Below are 23,970 nucleotides of genomic sequence, written 5' to 3'. Positions count from 1 at the left end.
GACCTTCATTACGCATTTACTTTAAATAGGTTTCACACCCTACTTTTTCAGAAGCTGAATAACACAATCTCTTTGCTACTTCTGTATTGCTTTATAGGCATCTCCACAATGCTTCCACTTTTATAAAAATGCTGACTAATTTATAGACTAATGGTGACATGGCTGTTTAGATTAGATTAATACTTGTTCCATAGATCATGAATACGACACTTCATAATGTTGTGGAACGTGTCAGGTTAATAAAAGATGTCTGTACAAGATATTACATTACACAAAATATTGCATGACACTAATGTTTAAGTTGTTGCTTTTTTCTTCTTTTTATTTTTCCCCCTTAATTTATATTTAAAAATTCAGCCAATGAGTAGAACGAGTTGTCATCTAGAAATTCTTTTAATTTATTTTTAAATGTTAGTTGGCTATCTGTCAGGCTTTTGATGCTGTTTGGTAGGTGACCAAAAACTTTTTGTGGCAGCATAATTTACCCCTTTCTGTGCCAAAGTCAGATTTAACCCTGCATAGTGAAGATCATCTTTTCTCCTGGTGTTATAGCTATGCACACTGCTATTACTTTTGAACTGTGTTGGATTATTAACAACAAATTTTATAATTGAATATACACTCCTGGAAATGGAAAAAAGAACACATTGACACCGGTGTGTCAGACCCACCATACTTGCTCCGGACACTGCGAGAGGGCTGTACAAGCAATGATCACACGCACGGCACAGCGGACACACCAGGAACCGCGGTGTTGGCCGTCGAATGGCGCTAGCTGCGCAGCATTTGTGCACCGCCGCCGTCAGTGTCAGCCAGTTTGCCGTGGCATACGGAGCTCCATCGCAGTCTTTAACACTGGTAGCATGCCGCGACAGCGTGGACGTGAACCGTATGTGCAGTTGACGGACTTTGAGCGAGGGCGTATAGTGGGCATGCGGGAGGCCGGGTGGACGTACCGCCGAATTGCTCAACACGTGGGGCGTGAGGTCTCCACAGTACATCGATGTTGTCGCCAGTGGTCGGCGGAAGGTGCACGTGCCCGTCGACCTGGGACCGGACCGCAGCGACGTACGGATGCATGCCAAGACCGTAGGATCCTACGCAGTGCCGTAGGGGACCGCACCGCCACTTCCCAGCAAATTAGGGACACTGTTGCTCCTGGGGTATCGGCGAGGACCATTCGCAACCGTCTCCATGAAGCTGGGCTACGGTCCCGCACACCGTTAGGCCGTCTTCCGCTCACGCCCCAACATCGTGCAGCCCGCCTCCAGTGGTGTCGCGACAGGCGTGAATGGAGGGACGAATGGAGACGTGTCGTCTTCAGCGATGAGAGTCGCTTCTGCCTTGGTGCCAATGATGGTCGTATGCGTGTTTGGCGCCGTGCAGGTGAGCGCCACAATCAGGACTGCATACGACCGAGGCACACAGGGCCAACACCCGGCATCATGGTGTGGGGAGCGATCTCCTACACTGGCCATACACCACTGGTGATCGTCGAGGGGACACTGAATAGTGCACGGTACATCCAAACCGTCATCGAACCCATCGTTCTACCATTCCTAGACCGGCAAGGGAACTTGCTGTTCCAACAGGACAATGCACGTCCGCATGTATCCCGTGCCACCCAACGTGCTCTAGAAGGTGTAAGTCAACTACCCTGGCCAGCAAGATCTCCGGATCTGTCCCCCATTGAGCATGTTTGGGACTGGATGAAGCGTCGTCTCACGCGGTCTGCACGTCCAGCACGAACGCTGGTCCAACTGAGGCGCCAGGTGGAAATGGCATGGCAAGCCGTTCCACAGGACTACATCCAGCATCTCTACGATCGTCTCCATGGGAGAATAGCAGCCTGCATTGCTGCGAAAGGTGGATATACACTGTACTAGTGCCGACATTGTGCATGCTCTATTGCCTGTGTCTATGTGCCTGTGGTTCTGTCAGTGTGATCATGTGATGTATCTGACCCCAGGAATGTGTCAATAAAGTTTCCCCTTCCTGGGACAATGAATTCACGGTGTTCTTATTTCAATTTCCAGGAGTGTATATACTATGAGGATCCCTAGATCCTTAAATAGATGTCTGCAGAATGACCGTGGGTGGGCTCCAGCAATTATTCTGATTACACGTTTTTGAACAATGAATACTTTTCTACTCAACGATGAATTACCCCAGAATATGATTCCATACGAAAACAGTGAATGAAAGTAGGCATAGTAAGCTAATTTACTGAGATTCTTACCACCAAAATTTGCAATAACCCTAATAGCATACGTAGCTGAACTCAGACGTTTCAGCAGGCCATCAGTGTGTTGCTTCCAGTTTAACCTCTCATCAATGGACACACCTAAAAATTTTGAAAATTCTACCTTAGCTACAGACTTCTGTTCAAAGTCTGTATTTATTACTGGAGTTGTGCTATTTACTGTACGGAACTGTATATACTGTGTTTTATCAAAATTTAAAGAGTCCGTTTGCTGAGACCCACTTAATAATTTTGTGAAAAACATCATTTACAATTACATCACTTAGTTCTTGGTTTCTGGATGTTATTACTATACTTGTATCATCAGCAAAAAGGACTAACTTTGCATCTTCATCAATGTGGAATGGTAAGTCATTAATGTATATCAAGAACAGTAAAGGACCTAAGACCGAACCCTGTGGGACCCCGTACTTGATAGCCCCCCAGTTTGAGGAATCAGCTGTTGTTTTAACATTACATGAACCACTTATTTCAACTTTCTGCATTCTTCCAGTTAAGTATGAATTAAACCATTTGTGCACTGCCCCACACAAACCATAATGATTTAGCTTATCTAATTCCATGATTTACACAATCAAAGGCCTTTGAGAGATCACAAAAAATACCAATGGGTGATGTCCGGTTATTCAGAGCATTTAATATTTGATCAGTGAAAGCGTATATAGCATTTTCTGTTGAAAAGCTTATCTGACAACCAAACTGACATTTTGTTAGTACTTTATTTTTACAAATATGGGAGGCTACTCTTGAATACATTACTTTCTCAAAAATTTTTGATAGAGCTGTCAGAAGAGAGATTGGGCGGTAGTTGTTTGCTTTTGCGATTCCATATTTATGTTCTTCATTTGACTTGACTCTTGTTTACCAGTGGGAACAGAAATGGCCCCTGCTGTTGACAACTTTTATGGTAGGTAGCTAATAGTTTCAAAACTATTATTAAATGTAATATTACAGCAAGTTTTCTCAGTGGGAAGTGATAAGTTTTCGTGAATGAATTAACTGGTTCCCCATCACAGTGAGGTATCCTGCATATGATAACTGGAACTTGCAAAATCCCCAAAACCACTATGAACAAGTTTACCCTTGTTTGGTTATACACATTTAAAATAAAGAGCCTCCCACCATCCAGCTAACCATTTTGCTACTAGGTAAAAATACACAGACTTCATCTGTCAGTTACTAAACTAGGAAGTGAGGAGTTTCCAATCCATTAATGCGTTCTTTTACAGTAACTATATGCGTATCTTGAAAACTGTTTTTTTCATTCTGCTGTATTTATCTATTTCTTATATAGGAGTAGGGATGAATCCTTCAACAAAACACGTGGCTTGCTTGTCCTGGAAGAAGATCTTGAAGATGAGTCAATGGACTGCACTACTCCCAGAGTAAGCTTTACACACTTAGAGTAAGAATGAGACTTCTACTCTATAACTTTGTCAGTTCTTCAGAATGTTTACATCCATTATTGGCACATCACTTACAAATAATAACCTAGTAGTTTTAGTTACTGGATCACAAGTAGTAGCAAAACATTCCAGTTTTAATTACTTTCTGAAACACACAGAAATGGAATTAAAATTACCATTGTATTTATAATAGTTACCACAATGCGGCACCTACATTGCCAACATCCAACAACCACCATCCACATACTTCAGGATGAGAATTCTTCCATAATTTATTTCTTCATTGTGTGTGTTCTTCATCTCATCATGTTCAGAAATCTTATGATTCACTAGCCATTGTAGCCTATTTGGGCACTTTTAATTTCTCTCAGAAACAACACTAGAAAGAATTATATTATCCAGTTCTATCCTATGCCACACATAGTTTCTAATATTATTGACATAAAAATATATATATATTTACAAGATGTTTACTGTCAGTGGCAAGGCCAACCCTTCATCGCTTCAAACCCTCTTCTCTTCCTCCTTCAGTTGCCCCTTTCCATGCTCACACCCCCCTCCATCTCACACAGTCCCACCCCTCCCCTCAAGCACTGCCCCCTACCTCTCATGGCCCACCTTCTAAACCTTTCACCACTCATCCCTTCCCCCCTCCACCCCATCCCACCTTCATAAATGTTCCCCGATCTGGACTCTACCCCATGCTGGACCCCTTCGCCACTCATCCGTTATTTCCTCCCATTCTCCCATCAGACAACCCTGTCCTGCCTTCTCCCCTGTTGCTATCTCCTTCCTGCCCATATCGCCTCCCCACATGCACTTGTTTTCCTCCCAACTGCAGCTGACCTTCTCTCCCATCCCCACTTTTCCCACACTCTTCAGACTCCTTCCCGTCTTCCTTTGTCTCATCATCTCCTCACTTTCTGCTGTCTCCCACTCCTCTTCCCCCTAAAACTCTTCTCCCATCCATCATTGCCCTCTACCACCTCCTCCACCCCCACCCCCACCCACCCCTGTTGGCTGTGGCTGCATGCCTCGACTGTCTCTCTATTTGTTCCTCAACCTTCTCCTCCTCCTCCTCCTCTTTCTCCTCCCCTTCTTCTTCTTCTTGCTTCCCACACTCCTTGATGTCACACTTCCTCCTGCTACCTCACATCTTCCTCTTGCACATCCTTCACCTCTATCTACTCATTATGACTCCCTCCTGTACTTGCCTGCCTGCCTTTCCCTTCCCTCTATGCCCCTTACCACGTCTCCCTATCCCCTGTAGTTGCCCTCTCTCTTTAAAATAACTGTTTATTGGTGAGCAATTATGTAATTAAATGTAATAAATAAAACAAAGTTTCCTTAGATTTGCTAACCAAACTGTCATTGCAGACTTCATTATGAAGTTTGACATTAACTGCTAAAGAAGTATCTAATGTCTAGTAAGCTCTTGTTTTACAGTTAACTAGTTTTCATTATATCTTAGGGTACATGTAATTCACTCTTAATTGTCTAATTGTCATTGTCTGTAGAATTTTAATATGGCATAAATGACTTTAGATGGTGTTTGGTGTTAACATCAGTTCTGATTATCTGTTAAATTTTCTGTAAATTTTGACATTATTAGTGTATTTTACATGAGTGGTTTGTAATCCAAATTATGATTTTAAAAAATTCTCTTGAGTCTCTTACCACATTTATTCATTTGTAGGTTATCTGTGAGCTTTCTGAGCTGTGATGATAGCTTCTTAAGTTGGTCTTGGCATAAATAAATAAGTAAATAGTGCAGAAAATTCAGTGGTTTGTTTTTCTTTGATTAGTTACTTTATCTGTCTGCATTCACTTTTAATTAATTTAATGAAACTATGAAGATACAAAACCTTACTGACTGAATTCTTTCATGCCCCTTGATCTTGCCACAGGTTGCAAGAAAGTGGCCATACTATGGTGTTCTAATGATGTCTGAATGGTTGCTGCAAGTCCCTGCAGATTTGGATAGCAAGTGGTTTGTTGTACCTTGTCCTGTGGGCAAGCGAACTTTGGTAGTTTCATCTAGGGTGAGTTTTCTAGTAGTTACTAAACCAGCTTTTCAATATATCAAACATTTTTATTATCTGTCACCATTAGCCTATAAAGATAACACACAGAAACTGTCTCAACAGTTGAATGCGAAATTCTGTGAGCATGCTAACATCAGTTTGTTGCAGTATTGTGGAACTTAATTTGTGCTCAAACTATTAATGTGTGTTCAGGTTAATACCGTTTTGCTTAGCAATTACGAGCAGCGCACTGACGATGGCGACGTGTCTCATTGCCAAAATATTGTGTCCATTGGACACGGTGAACTGGCAGTGCACCTGTGGACTGTTCAATCACTCCAGCATTAGTTTCTTGTAGTATTGTGGAACTTACTTTGTGTGCAAACCTTGTTCATGTGTGTTCAGGCTAATGCTGTTTTTCTTAGCCACCAGTAGCAATTCCAGACTAGTACACTCAGGTGCTCACTGACATATTGTGCCACTTGTATATGTGTTATGTCTAAAACATCACGGAGAAATACACATCAAGTACATTGACAACATCCATCATTTTATCGATTAACTCTTTCATGATGATCCAAGCACAAATTGTTGTATTGTCAACTTATCCACATAGTTGCATCAAATGATGACATTGGAATGGCAACTGGTATGAGAGCCTTTTCGACAGGGGGAAAAAGGAGGGAGGGGTGTCTGGCTTTCACAATGGTTTCTTGTACTTCTACAACTTCTGCCCACAAGAGAAAGCTAGATGAGTCTCTTTTCTTCTGTCAGTGCCAAAGTTCCTAGTTGTTTCTTGGTCTGACGAAAGTCAAGACTTCTCCACAATCAACCCTTTCATTATTCAGAAAGGTGTCTATGCAATTGCAGGTCCTGTAAAGTCTTGTTCTGTTATGAAAAGGCACCTTGTTGTTAGAAACAGACAGTGCCCTCCAGGCACATAAATTTCTTTGAACTACACTGATACACACCTTCCCTCTCCGGGTGGAAGCGCAACGTACTTTAAATTCATCACGCGGGGTGGTTTATACAAGATCACTCGACAGATTATCCAATGAGGACAGTCAAAATTACCTGTCTGATCAGGGTGTAACGACCATACATTGAGTCATGAAAAGGGTTGAAAAGGAATTGGTACTGACCTGCACTCTCTTCTTGGCATTTGACGGAGTTCAACTTCCATCGAACATTAAAGCAGGATATGAGATGATTTCAGTTTGCCCTTACATACCCATCCCTACGCATTGCTATCGGTGTCAGCGGTTTAATCATACCAGCCAGTTATGTTCCAATATGGCCAAATGTGTTACCTGTGGCAGGAATGCCCATGATGGTCATTGTCCACCTCCACCCCCTCATTGCATCAATTGTATGGGCGACCACACTGCTTCCTCTAGAGATTGTCCCATTTTTAGAGATGAATGAATTATTCAGGAAATCCAAGTGAAGGAAAAGGTGTCTACCTTTGCTGCTCGTAAGTTATTCACCAGTAGAAAGACCACTGTGTTCCCAGTTGGTAAATATAGCACTGTCTTCGCCTCTCCTTGACCTACTAAGGAGGTAGCCACGCGGACTTGTGATATCACCTTTAGCACCACAGTTGTCAAATCGGCCTGCCCAAAGATCACCCGTTCAATCTCCACACTATCACCTGCTCCCTCTAAGACTCAACCTTCATCGGCTCCTGCTATATCAAGGGCCCCAAAATCGGACACCCAGACTTCCAAAAAAGAGCCTACTTGTGAAGATTTTTTTACATACACTGACCTCACAATCATCAAATCCTCCCTCATCTCAACGTCCTGCTTTCAAGAAGGCTCATAAGAAACATAGTGCCTATCATTCTCCGCCATGGCATCTCCCTTGTACAGCACCACCCAGCAGTAATTGCCCTCAGCCATCTTCCATGTTGCTGAGACACACCACTGGTGGCTGACCAACCAGCCAGTCACTGGTGGCAGGAGCTGCCCCACGAACAATTTGGGATTAGGATCTTCTGCCTTTGGCTGAATGCTGTTCATGCCATCAGCCACCGGCTCTCAGCGGTTATTGAGCTGACGGCAACTGTGGTGAGATTTTTCCGTTGTCTGTCCACCCTGTGTCAATATCCATTGGAATATCCATGGCATTCACTCTAATCTGTATGAATTGTCAATCCTCCTAATATCATATATCCCGGTCGTCTTCTGTCTTCGGTAAACAAAGCTATGTCCCCATGATCGCTTTGTGTTCCCTCATTTCCTGGTTTGATCTCCCCTGTGTTGATGGAACTCCAGCACACGAGGGTCTTACAATTCTTCTCAATGATACTATCAATTATCACCCAATCCCCTTAAACAGTTCCTTCCAAGCTGTCACTGTACGTCTTTTCCTTTCTGGACACACCTTTTCTCTTTGTACCATACACTTTTCATTATCCACACCAGTGGCAAGAGCCGATCTCCTTCATCTCCTTAATCAGCTTCCACCCCCCCCCCCCCCCCCTATTTGTTGGTTGGGAATTTGGGGATTTCAACACCCACTGTCCACTTTGGGGATCTCTGCGTCCTTGTCAGGCAGGCTCCCTATTAATTAACGTCTTCCACCAAGCAGATCTGGTTTGCCTCAAAACTAGGGAGCCTACTTTTTTTGTCTGCCTCCACATCAACCTACTTTCATTTGGACCTTTCGGTTGGTACTGGTCAGCTAGCTCAGTGCTTTTACGGGTTTCCTCTTGCTGATACACACTCGAGTGACCATTTTCCACATGTCTTCAGATTACAGCCACAATTGCAATCTATGCGCCCAAGACCCAGGCAGTTTTCCCAAGCCGATTGGACTCTTTTTCTCCTCTTTAGCAACATTTGATGACCGGCAGTTTCCTAGCATCGATGATGATGTCTACCATGTTACACCCACAGAACAGTCAATACCTCGTACTTCCCCTTTGCCCTGATGCCCCCCCCCCCCCACCCTCCCCTCAGTTCCTTGGTGGAACGAGGTGTGCCATGACACAGTATGAGTGTGGATACATGCTCTGCACATTTTTATGTTGGCCAACTGTATCCGCTATAAGCTGTTATGTACCCGATCCCGTCACATCATCCGCGATAGCAAAAGGCAGCTGTGCCTTCTTTACCAGCTCCTTTAACACTTTCATTCCATCATCTGTAGTTTGGAGTCGAATTCGACAGCTATCCAGCATGTCTAGTTTCTCCCTTGTATCTTGTTGCGCAAGATACCTTAGTGGACCCAGTCGCAATTTCTAACTAATTGGGTCAACACGCCTCTGGAGCTCTTTACACCAACCCCATGGAGAGCCTTTACACTGAGACTGCTGAACCTCCACTGTCCAATCGGTGAGCTGTCCTTCTGAGTCCTTTGCTAGTTATGTCTTCCATGCCTTCTCATTAAACTCATGCCCTTTCTTTCGACACCTCCTTGGATTTAGGGTAAGCAGGCCGCTCTTCCTCACTACTACCACTGGGAGTCTTCCTCCTCTCAACTGCTACATTCCCTTTCCTTCAAATTTCCTAAAACTTTCTTGACAATTGGGTGTACGACGCCACCTTGTCTTTGCCCCCAGACCTGCCTTCACCATGACCTTCCCAGCTTCCTGAGGATAGTACCCTCCCCACAATTTGTCATGGGGCATTTTCTGCTCTAAGCGCACAAATGGAGGGTGCTACATTTATTTACAGTGATGGCTCAAAGACCACCTTTGGTATTGGGAGTGCCTATATTGTTGGCAACACCCATATTAGATTTTGGCTTCCCAACCAGTGTTCGGGTTTTACTGCGGAGCTTTATGCTGTTCTCTGGGCTGTCCAATACATCTGTCACTATAAGCGGATACAGTATATTATATGCTCCAATTCGTTCAGCTCTCTTCTCAACCTTCAAGCTCTTTATCCTGTCCACCCTCTGGTCCACCGGATTCAGTATTGCCTCCACATGCTCCACTTGGGGGCCATCTCTGTTGCATTCCTGTATATCCCACGGCATGTTGGTACCCGCAGAAACGAGGCAGCCGATACAGCGGCAAAGGCTGCAGTCTCTCTTCCTCGGCCTGCTCTTTGCATGGTTCCCTTTGCCGATCTACAGAGCATTTTATGTCATCGTGTTGCTCTTTTATGGCACACACATTGGTCTGCACTTCCCGATAATAAATAACGGGACATGAAACCTCTTCCCTGTGCTTGGACATCTTCCCAGCCTCGTCAATGGGAGAAGATAGTTTTAACTAGACTTCAGGTTGGGCACTGTGTTTTTAGCCTGAGCAACATCATTCCGGTGCTCAAACCCGGTAAAAATCCCCTTGATGTGGCCCATCAGCCTCTCCAACATTGTTTGTAAGCTGCTGGAATGTATGGTGTGTCGGCGGTTGGGTTGGGTCCTGGAGTCACATGGCCTACTGGCTCCATGTTAGGGCGGCTTCCACCAGGCGCACTCTACCACTGATAATCTTGTGTCCCTCAAGTCTGCCTTCCGAACAGCCTTTTCCAGATGCCAAACCCTTGTTGCAGTCTATTTTGATCACACGCAAAGTGTATTACACCACCTGGCGACATCATATCCTTGCCACATTATGTGAGTGGGGTCTCGAAAACCCGCTCCCAATTTTTATCTATAATTTCCTGTTGCTCCATATTTTCCGTGTCCAAGTTGGTGCCTCCCATAGACCCCCGCCCCCTTCCATATCCAGGGGAATAGGGTCCCGCAGGGCTCTGTATTGAGTGTCTCACTATTTTTGGTGACCATTAACGTTTTAGCAGCAGCTGTCGGGCATCCGTCTCACCCTCTCTGTATGCAGGCGACCTCTGCATTTCGTACTGCTCTACCAGTGCTGGTGTTGCTGAGCGGTGCCTAGAGGGAGCCATCCACAAGGCGCAGTCATGGGCTCTCGCCCATGGCTTCCAGTTTTTGGCCGCTAAGTCGTGTGTCATGCACTTCTGTCGGTATCGTACCATTCATCCAGAACCAGAACTTTATCTTAATGATGATGCACTCACTGTACTGGAGACATATCAATTCCTAGGACTGGTTTTAGACACCCGATTGTTGTGGGTACCTCACCTTTGTCAGCTTAATCGGAAGTGCTGGCAGCACCTCAATGCCCTCTGCTGCCTGAGCTATACTAACTGTGGTGCAGATTGCTCTACTCTGCTGCAGCTCTACAAAGCCCTTGTTCAATCCCGCCTTGACTATGGAAGTCTGGTTTATGGTTTGGCAGCACCCTCTGTGTTGCATGTACTTGTCCCAGTGCACAGCTGTGGTGTTTGCCTAGCGATGGGAGCTTTTAGAACGAGTCTGGTGACCAGTGTCCTGGTGGAGGTTGGAGTCCTTCCATTGCAGATATGATGTGCACAGCTGTTCAACAGTTACGTTGCACACATTCATAGTTCTCCTGAGCATCCGAATTACCATCTTCTTTTTCTACCTGTGGCAGTCCATCTCCCGCATCGATGGTGCAGGTCAGGGCTAATGACTGCAGTTTTTGTGCAATCCCTTCTGTCTGAACTGGAATCCTTCCCTTTATCACCTCCCATCCAGGTCCATCTGCATACACCTCCATGGTTTACACCTAGGCCGCAGATTCGTCTGGACCTTTCGCGTGACCCTGAGGACTCAATTACTCCTGTCACTCTCCACTGTCACTTCCTCTCCCTTCTTGACATGTTCCGGGTCTCTGAAGTGCTTTACACCGACTGTTCGATGGCTGATGGTCATGTTGGCTTCGCCTATGTCCACAGAGGGCATTTTGGTCAGCATTCCTTGCCCGATGGCTGCAGTGTAGTCACTGCAGAGCTGGTGGCCATCTCTTGTGCACTTCAGTATATCTGTTCATGCACTGGGGAATCGTTTATTCTGTGTACTGACTCCTTGAGCAGCCTACAAGCTATCGACCAGTGCTACCCTCACCACCCTTCAGTAGCGTTCATCCAGGATTCCATCCATGCCCTGAACTGGTCCTATCATTCAATGGTGTTTGTGTGGATCCCAGGCAACGAATTTGCCAACAGGCTGGCCAAACAGGCTCTGCGGAAACCGCTTCTGGAGATGGGCATCTCTGAATCTGGCCTGTGTTCTGACTTAACACCGTAGGGTTTATCGGCTTTGGTAGATGGAATGGCATAACAGTACACACAACAAACTGTGTGTCATTAAGGAGACTACGTATGTGTGGGAGACTTCAATGCGGGCCTCTCGCAGGGAATCAGTTGTCCTCTTCCGGCCCCGCATCGGCCGCGCTTGGGCAACCCACAGTTACCTCCTGTGCCATGAAATCCCGCCTAAGTGTTGGTGCGGTGCCTGGTTGACAGTGGCCCATTTTCTGGTGCACTGTCCCATTTTGACTGCCCAGTGACGAAATCTTGGGTTTTTGCCCCCCACACTCTATCTGCCCCCCTCCCCCCCACTCTATCTGCCCCCCCCCCCCACTCTATCTGCCCCCCCCACTCTATCTGCCCCCACCCCCCAACTATATCTAATGAATTGTAATGCAGTTCTGGCTTACTCATATTGGCCAACCAATGTCACAGACTGCAGGTATGCTGCTGAATGACTGTGAGACCACCTTAAAAAGAACCAGTTTCATTTTGTGCTCACACATTGGCTATACCTAATGCAGTCATAGCAGAGAACATTAACATTCCTTTTTTTGCTATGTAGCCATTAAAATAATGATTGCATATTTGCTAGTGAACAGCATAATTTTTATCGCTGGTTCTGCATATAGAATATGTACATATCTTAAGTGAACTTATGGCAGCAGAAACAATATGCTGCCCCCTCACACTTCGAAGTGGAGGGGGCGATAGCCACCGCTCTCCCATCTCCGCCACCGCTCTCCCATCTCCGCCACCGCTCTCCCATCTCCGCCACCGCTCTCCCATCTCCGCCACCACTCTCCCATCTCCGCCACCGCTCTCCCATCTCCGCCACCGCTCTCCCATCTCCGCCACCGCTCTCCCATCTCCGCCACCGCTCTCCCATCTCCGCCACCGCTCTCCCATCTCCGCCACCGCTCTCCCATCTCCGCCACCGCTCTCCCATCTCCGCCACCGCTCTCCCATCTCCGCCACCGCTCTCCCATCTCCGCCACCGCTCTCCCATCTCCGCCACCGCTCTCCCATCTCCGCCACCGCTCTCCCATCCCATACATAAACTAATCATTAACACATTTATGTGTGGGGAATGCACTCATTTATGTCCCCCCTCCTCCTCCTCCTCCTCCTCTTCCTCCTCCTCCTCCATCAATTTTTTTCTCTTTCTTGAATTAAATGTGCTTGAAAGGAGGATTTATCTGCCAACTTTCCTCACTCTTAGCCCTCTCTCCGTCCTCCACAGCCTCCTACCCCTTTCACCATCCAGTCCCTGCACTTCCTGCCAGGCAGTTTTGAGTTCTCTCTCCTCTATGAGCCCCCCTCCCCTCCCTTACCCTGCCATTGCTATCCCTCCCTCCTGCTTTCTTGCCATGGACTGCTGTTCCCATTCAACTTGACACAGTTACATTACAGCCTGAGCTGCCGAAGATAGCGATCATGTATGAGGTGTGTGTGTGTGTGTGTGTGTGTGTGTGTGTGTGTGTGTGTGTGTGTGTGTGTGTCCATTTCTGAAGGGAGATTTGGCTGAAAGCTCAATGTGTGACAGTGTTTTCGTTGCGCTTATCTGCAGCTCAGTATGTCATCTTTAAAATAAGTAGCAATCTATCCTTTTCATAATATGTCTGTGCGTCCATCTGTCTATCTACCTATCCATTGGTCTGTTCATTTATGTGTCTTCCTATCTGAGTTTGTAAGATTCTCTATCATAAAAAGAACTTGTTTATTTGCATCCTTTGGCATTCTTGTACAACGGCTCAGCACTGTGGGTAAGTCAGTTCTAAGTTTGGAGAAAGGTAAGGGCATAACTTCTAGTATAAGATCGTGCTTAGTAAACCACTTTGATGTTCAAAACAAACTTCAGGTTGAGGACAACTCTGCCTTAAAGTGCATGTATATTGTCTTGATGAGTTACAGTTTATGGATTCAGGTTTTCTGTAAGTATTTCTTCAATTTTCAAATAGTTAAAAATTTTATTAAAGGCTACTGTCCATAATGTAACATTTCTCTGCATATTTAATTAATGTTCCTAAGCAATGTAAGTATTCTGTTCACCATAGCATCCATCCATGTCTAGAAATAGGTTAACAATTATACTCAGAAAACCCTGGAAGGAGGCAATACAAATTTTTACTTGTAATGAGGATAATGGCCATAGATTTACAATGAATACTGAGTATGTTTCTTATTAATATATGTGATGTGCAGGTCAAGGAAAGGGATTCTATTATGTTGTTGACATTAAAAGTAAATTTTACATTCCAGTATAGTTCATAAGACTTTGGAGCAAGTTATATGATAGCCTTCATAGGGGCATGACATTAACGTTAAATGTCATCAAAAACTCGTGTACAACCCACAGATTGAATTTTAATTGAATTTATTTTCCAGTTGAAAATGTCAGCACTGGTAATTACCTGTTACAAATGATTGTGAACAGTTCTCATTTATTATGGGCATGACTATTAGCTGTTTCATATCAAACATTCCAAGTACTGTGAAGAATTGTGGGCATGGTAATGTTATTAGACTAATTTTTTTCACTAGTGTCTGTTCTCATTGTTTTTATTAGCGAGGGACAAGAGCCTATGACAAGAGGGGCTTACCGACTGCATCGTTCCAATCTGTGTTACCAGCAGGCACAATGTTGGACTGTGTGTGGTGCAGGGAGCAACGTAAATATTTTGTGCTGGATGTTCTTATGTGGAACAGGAAAACATTATTTGATTGTGAGGTCAGTTTCCAAAAGTGTATACAGACAATTGCTTTACTGTTTACATGTAGTCTCTGATAATATTAGTAACTTCATATTAAATTTTAATCCAACTGGAATATTTGTTCATGTGTTCAGTAGCTAGTGTAATTTGTGTCCCTCAGAAAAAGTGAGTTATATTTGTAACATAGATTCAAATTGATAACTACCGAGCGTGGTGGCGCAGTGGTTAGACACTGGACTCGCATTCGGGAGGACGACGGTTCAATCCCGCGTCCGGCCATCCTGATTTAGGTTTCCCGTGATTTCCCTAAATCGCTCCAGGCAAATGCCGGGATGGTTCCTTTCAAAGGGCACGGCCGACTTCCTTCCCCATCCTTCCCTAATCCGATGAGACCGATGACCTCGCTGTCTGGTCTCCTTCCCCAAACCAACCAACCAACCAACCAACCAAATTGATAACTGTGTCATTACCCTGTGAAAGCTTTTACCAAACAAAAGTGTTGGCATGTTGATAGACACACAAACACTCACACAAAATTCAAGCTTTCGCAACCAACGGTTGCTTCATCAGGAAAGAGGGAAGGAGAGGGAAAGACGAAAGGATGTGGGTTTTAAGGGAGAGGGTAAGGAGGCATTCCAATCCTGGGAGCGGAATGACTTACCTTAGGGGGGAAAAAGGACAGGTATACACTCGCCCACACACACATATCCATCCGCACATATATAGACACAGGCAGAAATTTGTAAAGGCAAAGAGTTTGGGCAGAGATGTCAGTCGAGGCGGAAGTACAGAGGCAAAGATGTTGTGGAATGACAGGTGAGGTATGAGCGGCGGCAACTTGAAATTAGTGGAGGTTGAGGCCTGGTGGGTAACGGGAAGAGAGGATATACTGAAGGGCAAGTTCCCATCTCCAGAGTTCTGACAGGTTGGTGTTAGTGGGAAGTATCCAGATAACCCGGACTGTGTAACACTGTGCCAAGATGTGCTGGCCGTGCACCAAGGCATGTTTAGCCACAAGATGATCCTCATTACCAACAAACACTGTCTGCCTGTGTCCATTCATGCAAATGGACAGTTTGTTGCTGGTCATTCCCACACAGAAAGCTTCACAGTGTAGGCAGGTCAGTTGGTAAATCACGTGGGTGCTTTCACACGTGGCTCTGCCTTTGATCGTGTACACCTTCCGGGTTACAGGACTGGAGTAGGTGGTGGTGGTGGTGGGAGGGTGCATGGGACAGGTTTTACACCGGGGGTGGTTACATGGGTAGGAGCCAGAGGGTAGAGAAGGTGGTTTGGGGATTTCATAGGGATGAACCAAGAGGTTACGAAGATTAGGTGGATGGCAGAAAGACACTCTTGGTGGAGTGGGGAGGATTTCATGAAGGATGGATCTCATTTCAGGGCAGGATTTGAGGAAGTCGTATCCCTGCTGGAGAGCCACATTCAGAGTCTGATCCAGTCCCGGAAAGTATCCTGTCACAAGTGGGGCACTTTTGGAGTTCTTCTGTGGGAGGTTCTGGGTTTGAGGGGATGAGGAAGTGGCTCTGGTAATTTGCTTCTGAACCAGATCAGGAGGGTAGTTGCAGGATGCGAAAGCTGTTTTCAGGTTGTTGGTGTAATGGTTCAGGGATTCCGGACTGGAGCAGATTTGTTTGCCACGAAGACCTAGGCTGTAGGGAAGGGACCGTTTGATGTGGAATGGGTGGCAGCTGTCATAATGGAGGTACTATTGCTTGTTGGTGGGTTTGATGTGGACAGATGTGTGAAGCTGGCCAATGGACAGATGGAGATCAACGTCAAGGAAAGTGGCGTGGTATTTGGAGTAGGACCAGGTGAATCTGATGGAACCAAAGGAGTTGAGGTTGGAGAGGAAATTCTGGAGTTGTTCTTCACTGTGAGTCCAGATCATGAAGATGTCATCAATAAATCTGTACCAAACTTTGGGTTGGCAGGCCTGGGTAACCAAGAAGGCTTCCTCTAAGCGACCCATAAATAGGTTGGCGTACGAGGGGGCCATCCTGGTACCCATGGCTGTTCTCTTTAATTGTTGGTATGTCTGGCCTTCGAAAGTGAAGAAGTTGAGTCAGGATGAAGCTGGCTAAGGTAATGAGGAAAGAGGTTTTAGGTAGGGTGGCAGGTGATCAGCGTGAAAGGAAGTGCTGCATCGCAGCGGTGCCCTGGATGTGTGGAATATTTGTGTATAAGGAAGTGGCATCAATGGTTACAAGGATGGTTTCCGGGGGTAACAGATTGAGTAAGGATTCCAGGCATTCAAGAAAGTGGTTGGTGTCTTTGATGAAGGATGGGAGACTGCATGTAAAGGGTTGAAGGTGTTGATCTACGTAGGCAGAGATATGTTTAGTGGGGGCTTGGTAACCAGCTACAGTGGGGCGGCCGGGATGATTGGGTTTGTGAATTTTAGGAAGTAGGTAGAAGGTAGGGGTGCGGGGTGTCGGTGGGGTCAGGAGGCTGATGGAGTCAGGTGAAAATTTTGTAGGGGGCCTAAGGTTCTGAGGATTCCTTGAAGCTCCGCCTGGACATCAGGAATGGGATTACCTTGGCAAACTTTGTATGTAGTGTTGTCTGAAAGCTGATGCAGTCCCTCAACCACATACTCCCGACGATCAAGTACCACGGTCGTGGAACCCTTGTCCGCCGGAAGAATGACGATGGATCGGTCAGCCTTCAGATCACGGATAACCTGGGCTTCAGCAGTGGTGATGTTGGGAGTAGGATTAGGTTTTTTAAGAAGGATTGAGAGGCAAGGCTGGAATTGAGAAATTCCTGGTAGGTTTGGAGAGGGTGAGTTTGAGGAAGAGGAGGTGGGTCCCACTGTGATGGAGGAGATATATAAAAAGAAAGATGAAGTGACTTACCAAACGAAAGTGCTGGCAGGTCGATAGATACACAAACATACACACAAAATTCAAGCTTTCGCAACAAACTGTTGCTTCATCAGGAAAGAGGGAAGGAGAGGGAAAGACGAAAGGATGTGGGTTTTAAGGGAGAGGGCAAGGAGTCATTCCAATCCTGGGAGCGGAAAGACTTACCTTAGGGGGAAAAAAGGACAGGTATACACTCGCTCGCTCGCGCACACACACACATCCATCCGCACATACCTTTTTCCCTCTAAGGTAAGTCTTTCCACTCCCGGGATTGGAATGACTCCTTACCCTCTCCCTTAAAACCCACATCCTTTCGTCTTTCCCTCTCCTTCCCTCTTTCCTGACGAAGCAACCGTTGGTTGCGAAAGCTTGAAATTTTGTGTGTGTGTTTGTATGTTTTTTTTTATTGTGTCTATCTACCAGCACTTTCCCATTTGGTAAGTCATGGCATCTTTGTTTTTAATATATTTTTCCCATGTGGCATGAAGATGATGTGACTTACCAAACGAAAGCGCTGGCATATTGATAGACACACAAACATAAACACAAAATTTTGTGTGTATGTTTGTGTTTGTTTGTGTGTCTATCAACCTGCCAGCACTTTCGTTTGGTAAGTCAAATCATCTGTGTGTGTGTGTGTGTGTGTGTGTGTGTGTGTGTAACATATGCTTCATTTTTGTTTTTTACTTACCTCTGAAGAGTGCTTGGTACATTAATGTTGTTGAACCCTTCCCACCCATCATTTGGTGCTCCAGCCTGTTCCACATGTATTCCTTTATTTCCACTATCACTACATCTGTATCTAGATAGATACTCCTCAAGCCACTGTATGATGTGTTACGGAGAGTATCCTGTACCACTACTAGTCATTTCCTTTCATGTTCCACTTGCAGATATGGCAAAGGGAAAAGCAACTTTTTGTGTGTTTTCAGACATGCCCTAATTTCCCAATTTATTTTCATGCTCCATATGTGAAATGTGTGTTAGAAGCAGTAGAATCATGTTCCACTTCTATAAATTTCTCAGTAATCTTTACTGTAACTGACTCGAACAGCGAGTTAGAGTTATCACAACTGTTCAGAATCAATCTGTACTTGCTATCTGCACAGCTGATGGCACTGCAAGCCCCAAGTGGCCGCCATAAGACAAATGCCAGAAACAAGCCATGCTCTCAAGCCAATCAGTGTCATCTGTTGGGATCATGTGGCCAACCTGCCTGATGTAAGGAGCCACTCTGCTAGGAACAGCAGTTCTTGTTGTGCTCCATATGATCCGCATATTATATCAGCCACCAAGTGATGGCAACTACCGCTTTGGACTGGACTACTTTTGGACAGTGAGATTAAGTACTTCTTGTTCACTATTCATCTACCCATGGAATGTGAAATAATGAGTGTTAGTGTGACCCTCAACAGTGGTAATTAGTATTTTTGGACCTGCTGTGCTTAGATCACTCTGACATCGTGGACCCAGAATTACTGCAGCAGTGGCAGATACATCAATAGGAACAGCATCAGTTGGATAGGCAGCTAGTGGGGCAACACATTCAATGCATGGTTCTACAGTAATTACCCATACATTGTTGTTTCCATTTCCTGATATTTGCACTTAGTTGTCAGAGCACTGCATAGCCAGTCTCGGGTGGCATGTGCTAGGGTGGTATTCTATTGTTGGTGGAAGTTGTAGTCAGAATCGTATCAGGATTAGATTGTATGTGTAGTCTCTGATTAAAAGTTCTCTTCATCAATTTGCAGGGGATAGTAAAATGTGTGCACAAGCTATATGCCATGCAGATCCTTCCCTGGTGAAAATTCTTAAAATCGCTATGGCTTTTGAACTTACAAAGGACTTGGATTGAAGAGAGGATTCCTGTTTTACCACTTTGGTTGTGACCACCAGACCGGCAGTACACACACAGTGAGCACACACTAAGCACACACTAGGAAACCTGGGGCACAGCCTGTCATTCTGATTAAACAAATTGTTCCCTGCAGACTGTGCCCAAGAACAGAGTTTGGCTACTCAGTGGCAGAACCTGTTGCTCAGCAAAACATGCTAGAGTTCAGTGAGTGGTTCACAACTCATGCTATTTGTCCACTCTCCCCCTTTCCCCCCTTTCCCCCCTTTCCCCCCTTTCCCCCCCTTTCCCCCCCTTTCCCCCCCTTTCCCCCCCTTTCCCCCCTTTCCCCCCCTTTCCCCCCCTTTCCCCCCCTTTCCCCCCCTTTCCCCCCCTTTCCCCCCCTTTCCCCGCGAACACCCCCACCACAAACACCCCCACCGGTACGACCCCGCCCCCCACAGGTGACCCCGACCCCGACCCAGCCCCGCGGGCACGACCCCGCCCCCAGCTTTAGGAGTTTCAATTTTCTTTCCACAGAAAGAAAGGAATGATTGGTTGGGGAAGGTCAGGAAGGAAGGGAAGGTCATCCAGACCCTAGGTTATGAGGACAAGAGGTGATTTCTATGCTTAGGAGTCTATTACTGGTGCAGTAAGATGTTCAGCAGCGTACTCACTGAGCTCTAAGGTTTGGGAATTCATTCCACTTTGTGTTTGTATATATCCTCTCCTCTTTTCCTTATATTGTGTTTAGAGTTATGTGACACTAACTTGTATGTCTCTAGGTGGTATCTTCTCAATTTCTGTGACTTGCTGTCGATGTTTTGTTATGTGTAACACATGCATACGTGCATAGAAATCCATCTTTTATTGTTTTACAAGCTTCTATTGTTTTGATGAAACTGTCTAAACACATTTTGATTGATGCCATCTGTATTTTCCAAGCTGTCATTTTATATTTCTCTGCTAGTATTTGCAACTATGCCTTAATCTGTCTTTGGCATAAAATTATCTTTTAAGAAGGTAAAGTGAATATTATGAAATTTTTTGATCCACATTTTTGTCAGAGAACTTAGATCTAGGAAGTACAATGATGTTATACACATGAAATTTTGGAAGCTATTACAATTTACAAAAATGACAGTTAAAGCTTGTGTTTACAATATGACTTTTACAAATTACAATAATGACACATAAACTGTTCGAGGAAAGAAAATGAATCTGCTCGCAGAGCTAGAAATTTACATCCACACCTCTAACTCGCCACACCTTATTCTCAACAAACAAGTGGCACTTGCAAACAAATCTTATCACCACATATTTCATGAAATATTCAAAAACAAAAACTCATTATCCTCGAATATAATAACAAAGTAATATGCTATGGAAATCCGATGTAGCAGTCATACAACAGTTAAAGTGTCATTATCGTAATTGTAAAAGTCATATTGTAAACACAAGCTTTAACTATCATTTTCGTAATTTGTAATAGCTTTCAAAATTTCATGTGTATAACATCATTGTACTTCATAGATCTAAGTTCTACAACAAAAATGTGGACCAAAAAATTTCATAATGTGGATCAAAAACATTTTGCAGTTTATAATAGCTTTTTAAGTTTCTATATGTGGAACATCCTTGCACTTCCTATGGCAAAGTTCTTTGGCAATAACCTACATGTTTCTGTATGAGCAACATCTTTATACCCCCTACATCTTAGTCTTTTGGCCTTAGCCTACGTGTTTGTATGTAAACACAGTGTATTTCACGAGTGCACGTCGTAATTGTGAAATATGCAGCTAAACTCTATAAAACTGTAATATGGATGTGAAAATGATAAGTGTTCAACTAAGTAGAAAAATTGTCACCACAGCATAATTGTAATAACAGGGTGTATACGACCCGGGAAAAACCCGGGAATTTTTTCATCTGGGAGAAAACCGGGAAAAACTCAAGAATTTTTCATTGCTTTAGCTTTCAGTTAAATTTTTGTAATTTTGACTGGTATGAATTGATTCTCTGGCAAAGAATATTACTGTATCCTGCTACTGAAGAATGATACTGCAGAATAAAATACAAACAAGAGGGAAAAAATAAAACTTTAGTGGCAAAGGAAATGTGCAGTTTACAACAACAAAACACCAAGCATGCACATGCGTCTGCAAATAGCAAAAATATGTCAAAGGCCGTAGAGAGAAGACTGTGTAATTCTTCATAACAATAAACTGCTTGCTATGAGCATTACGTCACAACTGTTCACATTAGGTTTGTTTGACCACTTGCCACCAGGCTGATGGGCATGCGCAGTTGACTCGCATATGAGCAGTACCTACTCCCGCTTTCTGCTACTTGAAGTGTGGCTGTATCGGCAATAGCAGCAAGCAGCCAGATGCAAACGGGAAAACTTTTTCTCACTCACGCCCTAGCTGCCAAATTCGCGCATGCACAGAGTTGTAGTGGGGGCTGCATTAGTCTCCACATGACACGTGTTTGCGTGTAGTGATTTCGTTGCTCCTCTTCGTTTACAGCTTCAATGTCAAATGAAAACAAAACTGATTTCTGTTTCCGGGAGCTATCAAGTGAATCAAAATACATTCACATAATTACAGAGGGCATAAATATGTTATTAGTTTCAGTTTTCTGATTTTATTTTATTTCCAAGTTATTAGCAGTCAAGCATTAATCGTCTTTCAGAACAATGAAGTTATTTTTGCAAGTTTGCTAAAGAAATTTGGTTTTATTAATCTTTCCGCTGAGGCAATCATTTTATTTGAAACAAAGTGTTTCATTCCACAGTATTGGCTGAATTTCAAGTGCATGTTATCTTCTGCCATGTATGGCATTATGTTATAATAAAGAACCAAAAATGAGATCGTAGAGTACTGGTACTCCAAGAAAATTTATGTCCCAAAAACCACACTGAAAAGCTTAATATCAGATGGGACCTATTTCATTGTGAATCTGGAAAAAAACAATGTGCACTTCAAGGCGAACTATACATTTTAGTATGGTTTACGAAATTCCGATGCTCTTGGGAGTATCCTCTGTTGCCCTGTTTCTTTTATGGTGTAATGTAAGCTCTCTTAGTGCTTTAGACATGCGAACATGCGGGCTTCCTACACCACTGCAGCTACGTATGCACAATAATGCCTCTTTTTCTGGGGCTGTCTGGCAACTGGTAAATCGAACCTATTTCTAACGGTCTCCGGATCGTATTGCGAAAGGTGGTTTGAAAAGCGTTATTTTGAAAGTAAATTTCTTTTTACGCAAGATGAAGTATGTTATGTGTGAGCAAGTGAGATGAATTTCTAAATCACAGAGTGTTTAAAACTGAACACTTTAAGGACCATCCACTTAGAAGAATTTTGAACCCAGACATTTATGTCATAATTTTCAATTTACTGGCACATTTGTTTAATGTATCTTAAAGTATAACACATGCAAAAAAAGATCGATATTACATGTGAAAGCTTAGCTTCTGTTGTAGCTTGTTAATCTTATAAACCAATATTATATGTGAAAGCTTAGCTTTTCTTGTAGCTTTACTGTGTATATTAATGTAAACTGTTAACTTTTCCTCTTTGTGTGTTCGTGCTACGTAACCAGTGATCTTGCTGTTGACTGACAATAACACGTGTCCTATGCTCTGAATATCTGCTGTCATCTGTAGTAGCCACCAGAAAGATCGCGGGAGGCGCACATTGGCACGTCGCGTCACGGGCGGTAGTTGCCGCAAGTAGAGTCCCGTCGACCAGAGGGCACGCGAGAATTCGGACGCGACCTCTGCCGGCGTAACAACAAGAACAACAACAACAACAACTCCAGCAGCAGGGGCCGTGCCCAGTCAGTCAACATCGGGCATGCCTAGGACACAGTCCCGGTCTACGCTAAGTGAAGTGCGACGTAAACGTGAACAGTGTTACTACACAATTGGCGACGAGTAGGGTCGTTCTTTCGCGTGTTGCGTCGTTGTTCCGGTTTCGCAGTTTCTCCACGGCATGGAGGATTTGGTGCGAGTTTTGGTTGCGCAGCAGACGGAACTCATGGCCACCATGAAACAAGTGCTTCCGGCGTTGCTCTCCACGCCGTCTGCTCCGGCGCAGTTCCCTCCTCCCTTTCCCCCGTATGACGAGACGGCGGAGGATTGGGACGCATACGAACATCGCCTTCGGCAGCATTTCCAGGCGTTTCATGTTGCCGAGGCGGAGGTATGTCGTGCTCTCTTCTTGTCTTGGATATCTCCCTCGCTGTATCAAGTTTTGCGGCAGCTAGCGCCGTTGCAGGAACCCTCGTCCTTGACTTTTGACGCATTGTGTTCGTTGCTGTCTTCATATTATCGCCGCCGCACGCATGTTGTGGCGGCTAGGGTAGAGTTCTATCAATGCAAGAAACAGCCCCATCAGTCTTACCGGGCGTGGGCCGCTACCCTGCACGGTCTTAGTCGCAAGTGTCATTTTGTCACGGAGCAGTCGCGAGAGTCGTATGCCCACGTTATGGTACGCGACGCCATTGTTCGTTCGGCCCCTGATAGGGAGGTCCGGCAACGGGCCCTGCAGTTAGAAGACCCTTCCCTCGAGGAAGTCCTGTCCATTGCTCAATCGTATCAAGTCTCTCACGCGGCAGGTCAACAGCTGGAAGCGTGGTGCGACGTCGCGGAGGTTCAGGGTGGCGCGGCCGCGTCTACTGTGTCCGGGGTGGACGACGTGCGAGCGGTACAATCCGGCCGTTACGGCCGCTCCCGCACGGCGCGTAAAC

At 44.9% G+C, this 23,970-nt stretch overlaps 1 protein-coding gene across 2 annotated transcripts in view; it reads left to right on the top strand.

The window, feature by feature from the left end:
* The window catches only part of LOC126262607 (snurportin-1), a 79,035-nt gene that overhangs the window by 14,369 nt on the left and 40,696 nt on the right, over positions 1 to 23,970 (top strand). The window contains exons 2-4 of one of the 2 annotated variants that reach the window (XM_049959359.1): positions 3,558 to 3,648; positions 5,577 to 5,711; positions 14,349 to 14,510. In XM_049959359.1, the coding sequence (XP_049815316.1) occupies positions 3,558 to 3,648; positions 5,577 to 5,711; positions 14,349 to 14,510 (388 nt within the window). The remainder of the gene's footprint in view (positions 1 to 3,557; positions 3,649 to 5,576; positions 5,712 to 14,348; positions 14,511 to 23,970) is intronic. The other variant, XM_049959360.1, reaches the window with a different exon arrangement.

The sequence above is a fragment of the Schistocerca nitens genome, chromosome 6 (genome assembly GCF_023898315.1).
Source record: "Schistocerca nitens isolate TAMUIC-IGC-003100 chromosome 6, iqSchNite1.1, whole genome shotgun sequence".
NCBI lineage: Eukaryota > Metazoa > Arthropoda > Insecta > Orthoptera > Acrididae > Schistocerca > Schistocerca nitens.
The sequence above is the reverse complement of the archived record's forward strand: the minus strand, read 5'-3'. Positions and strand labels throughout refer to the sequence as shown.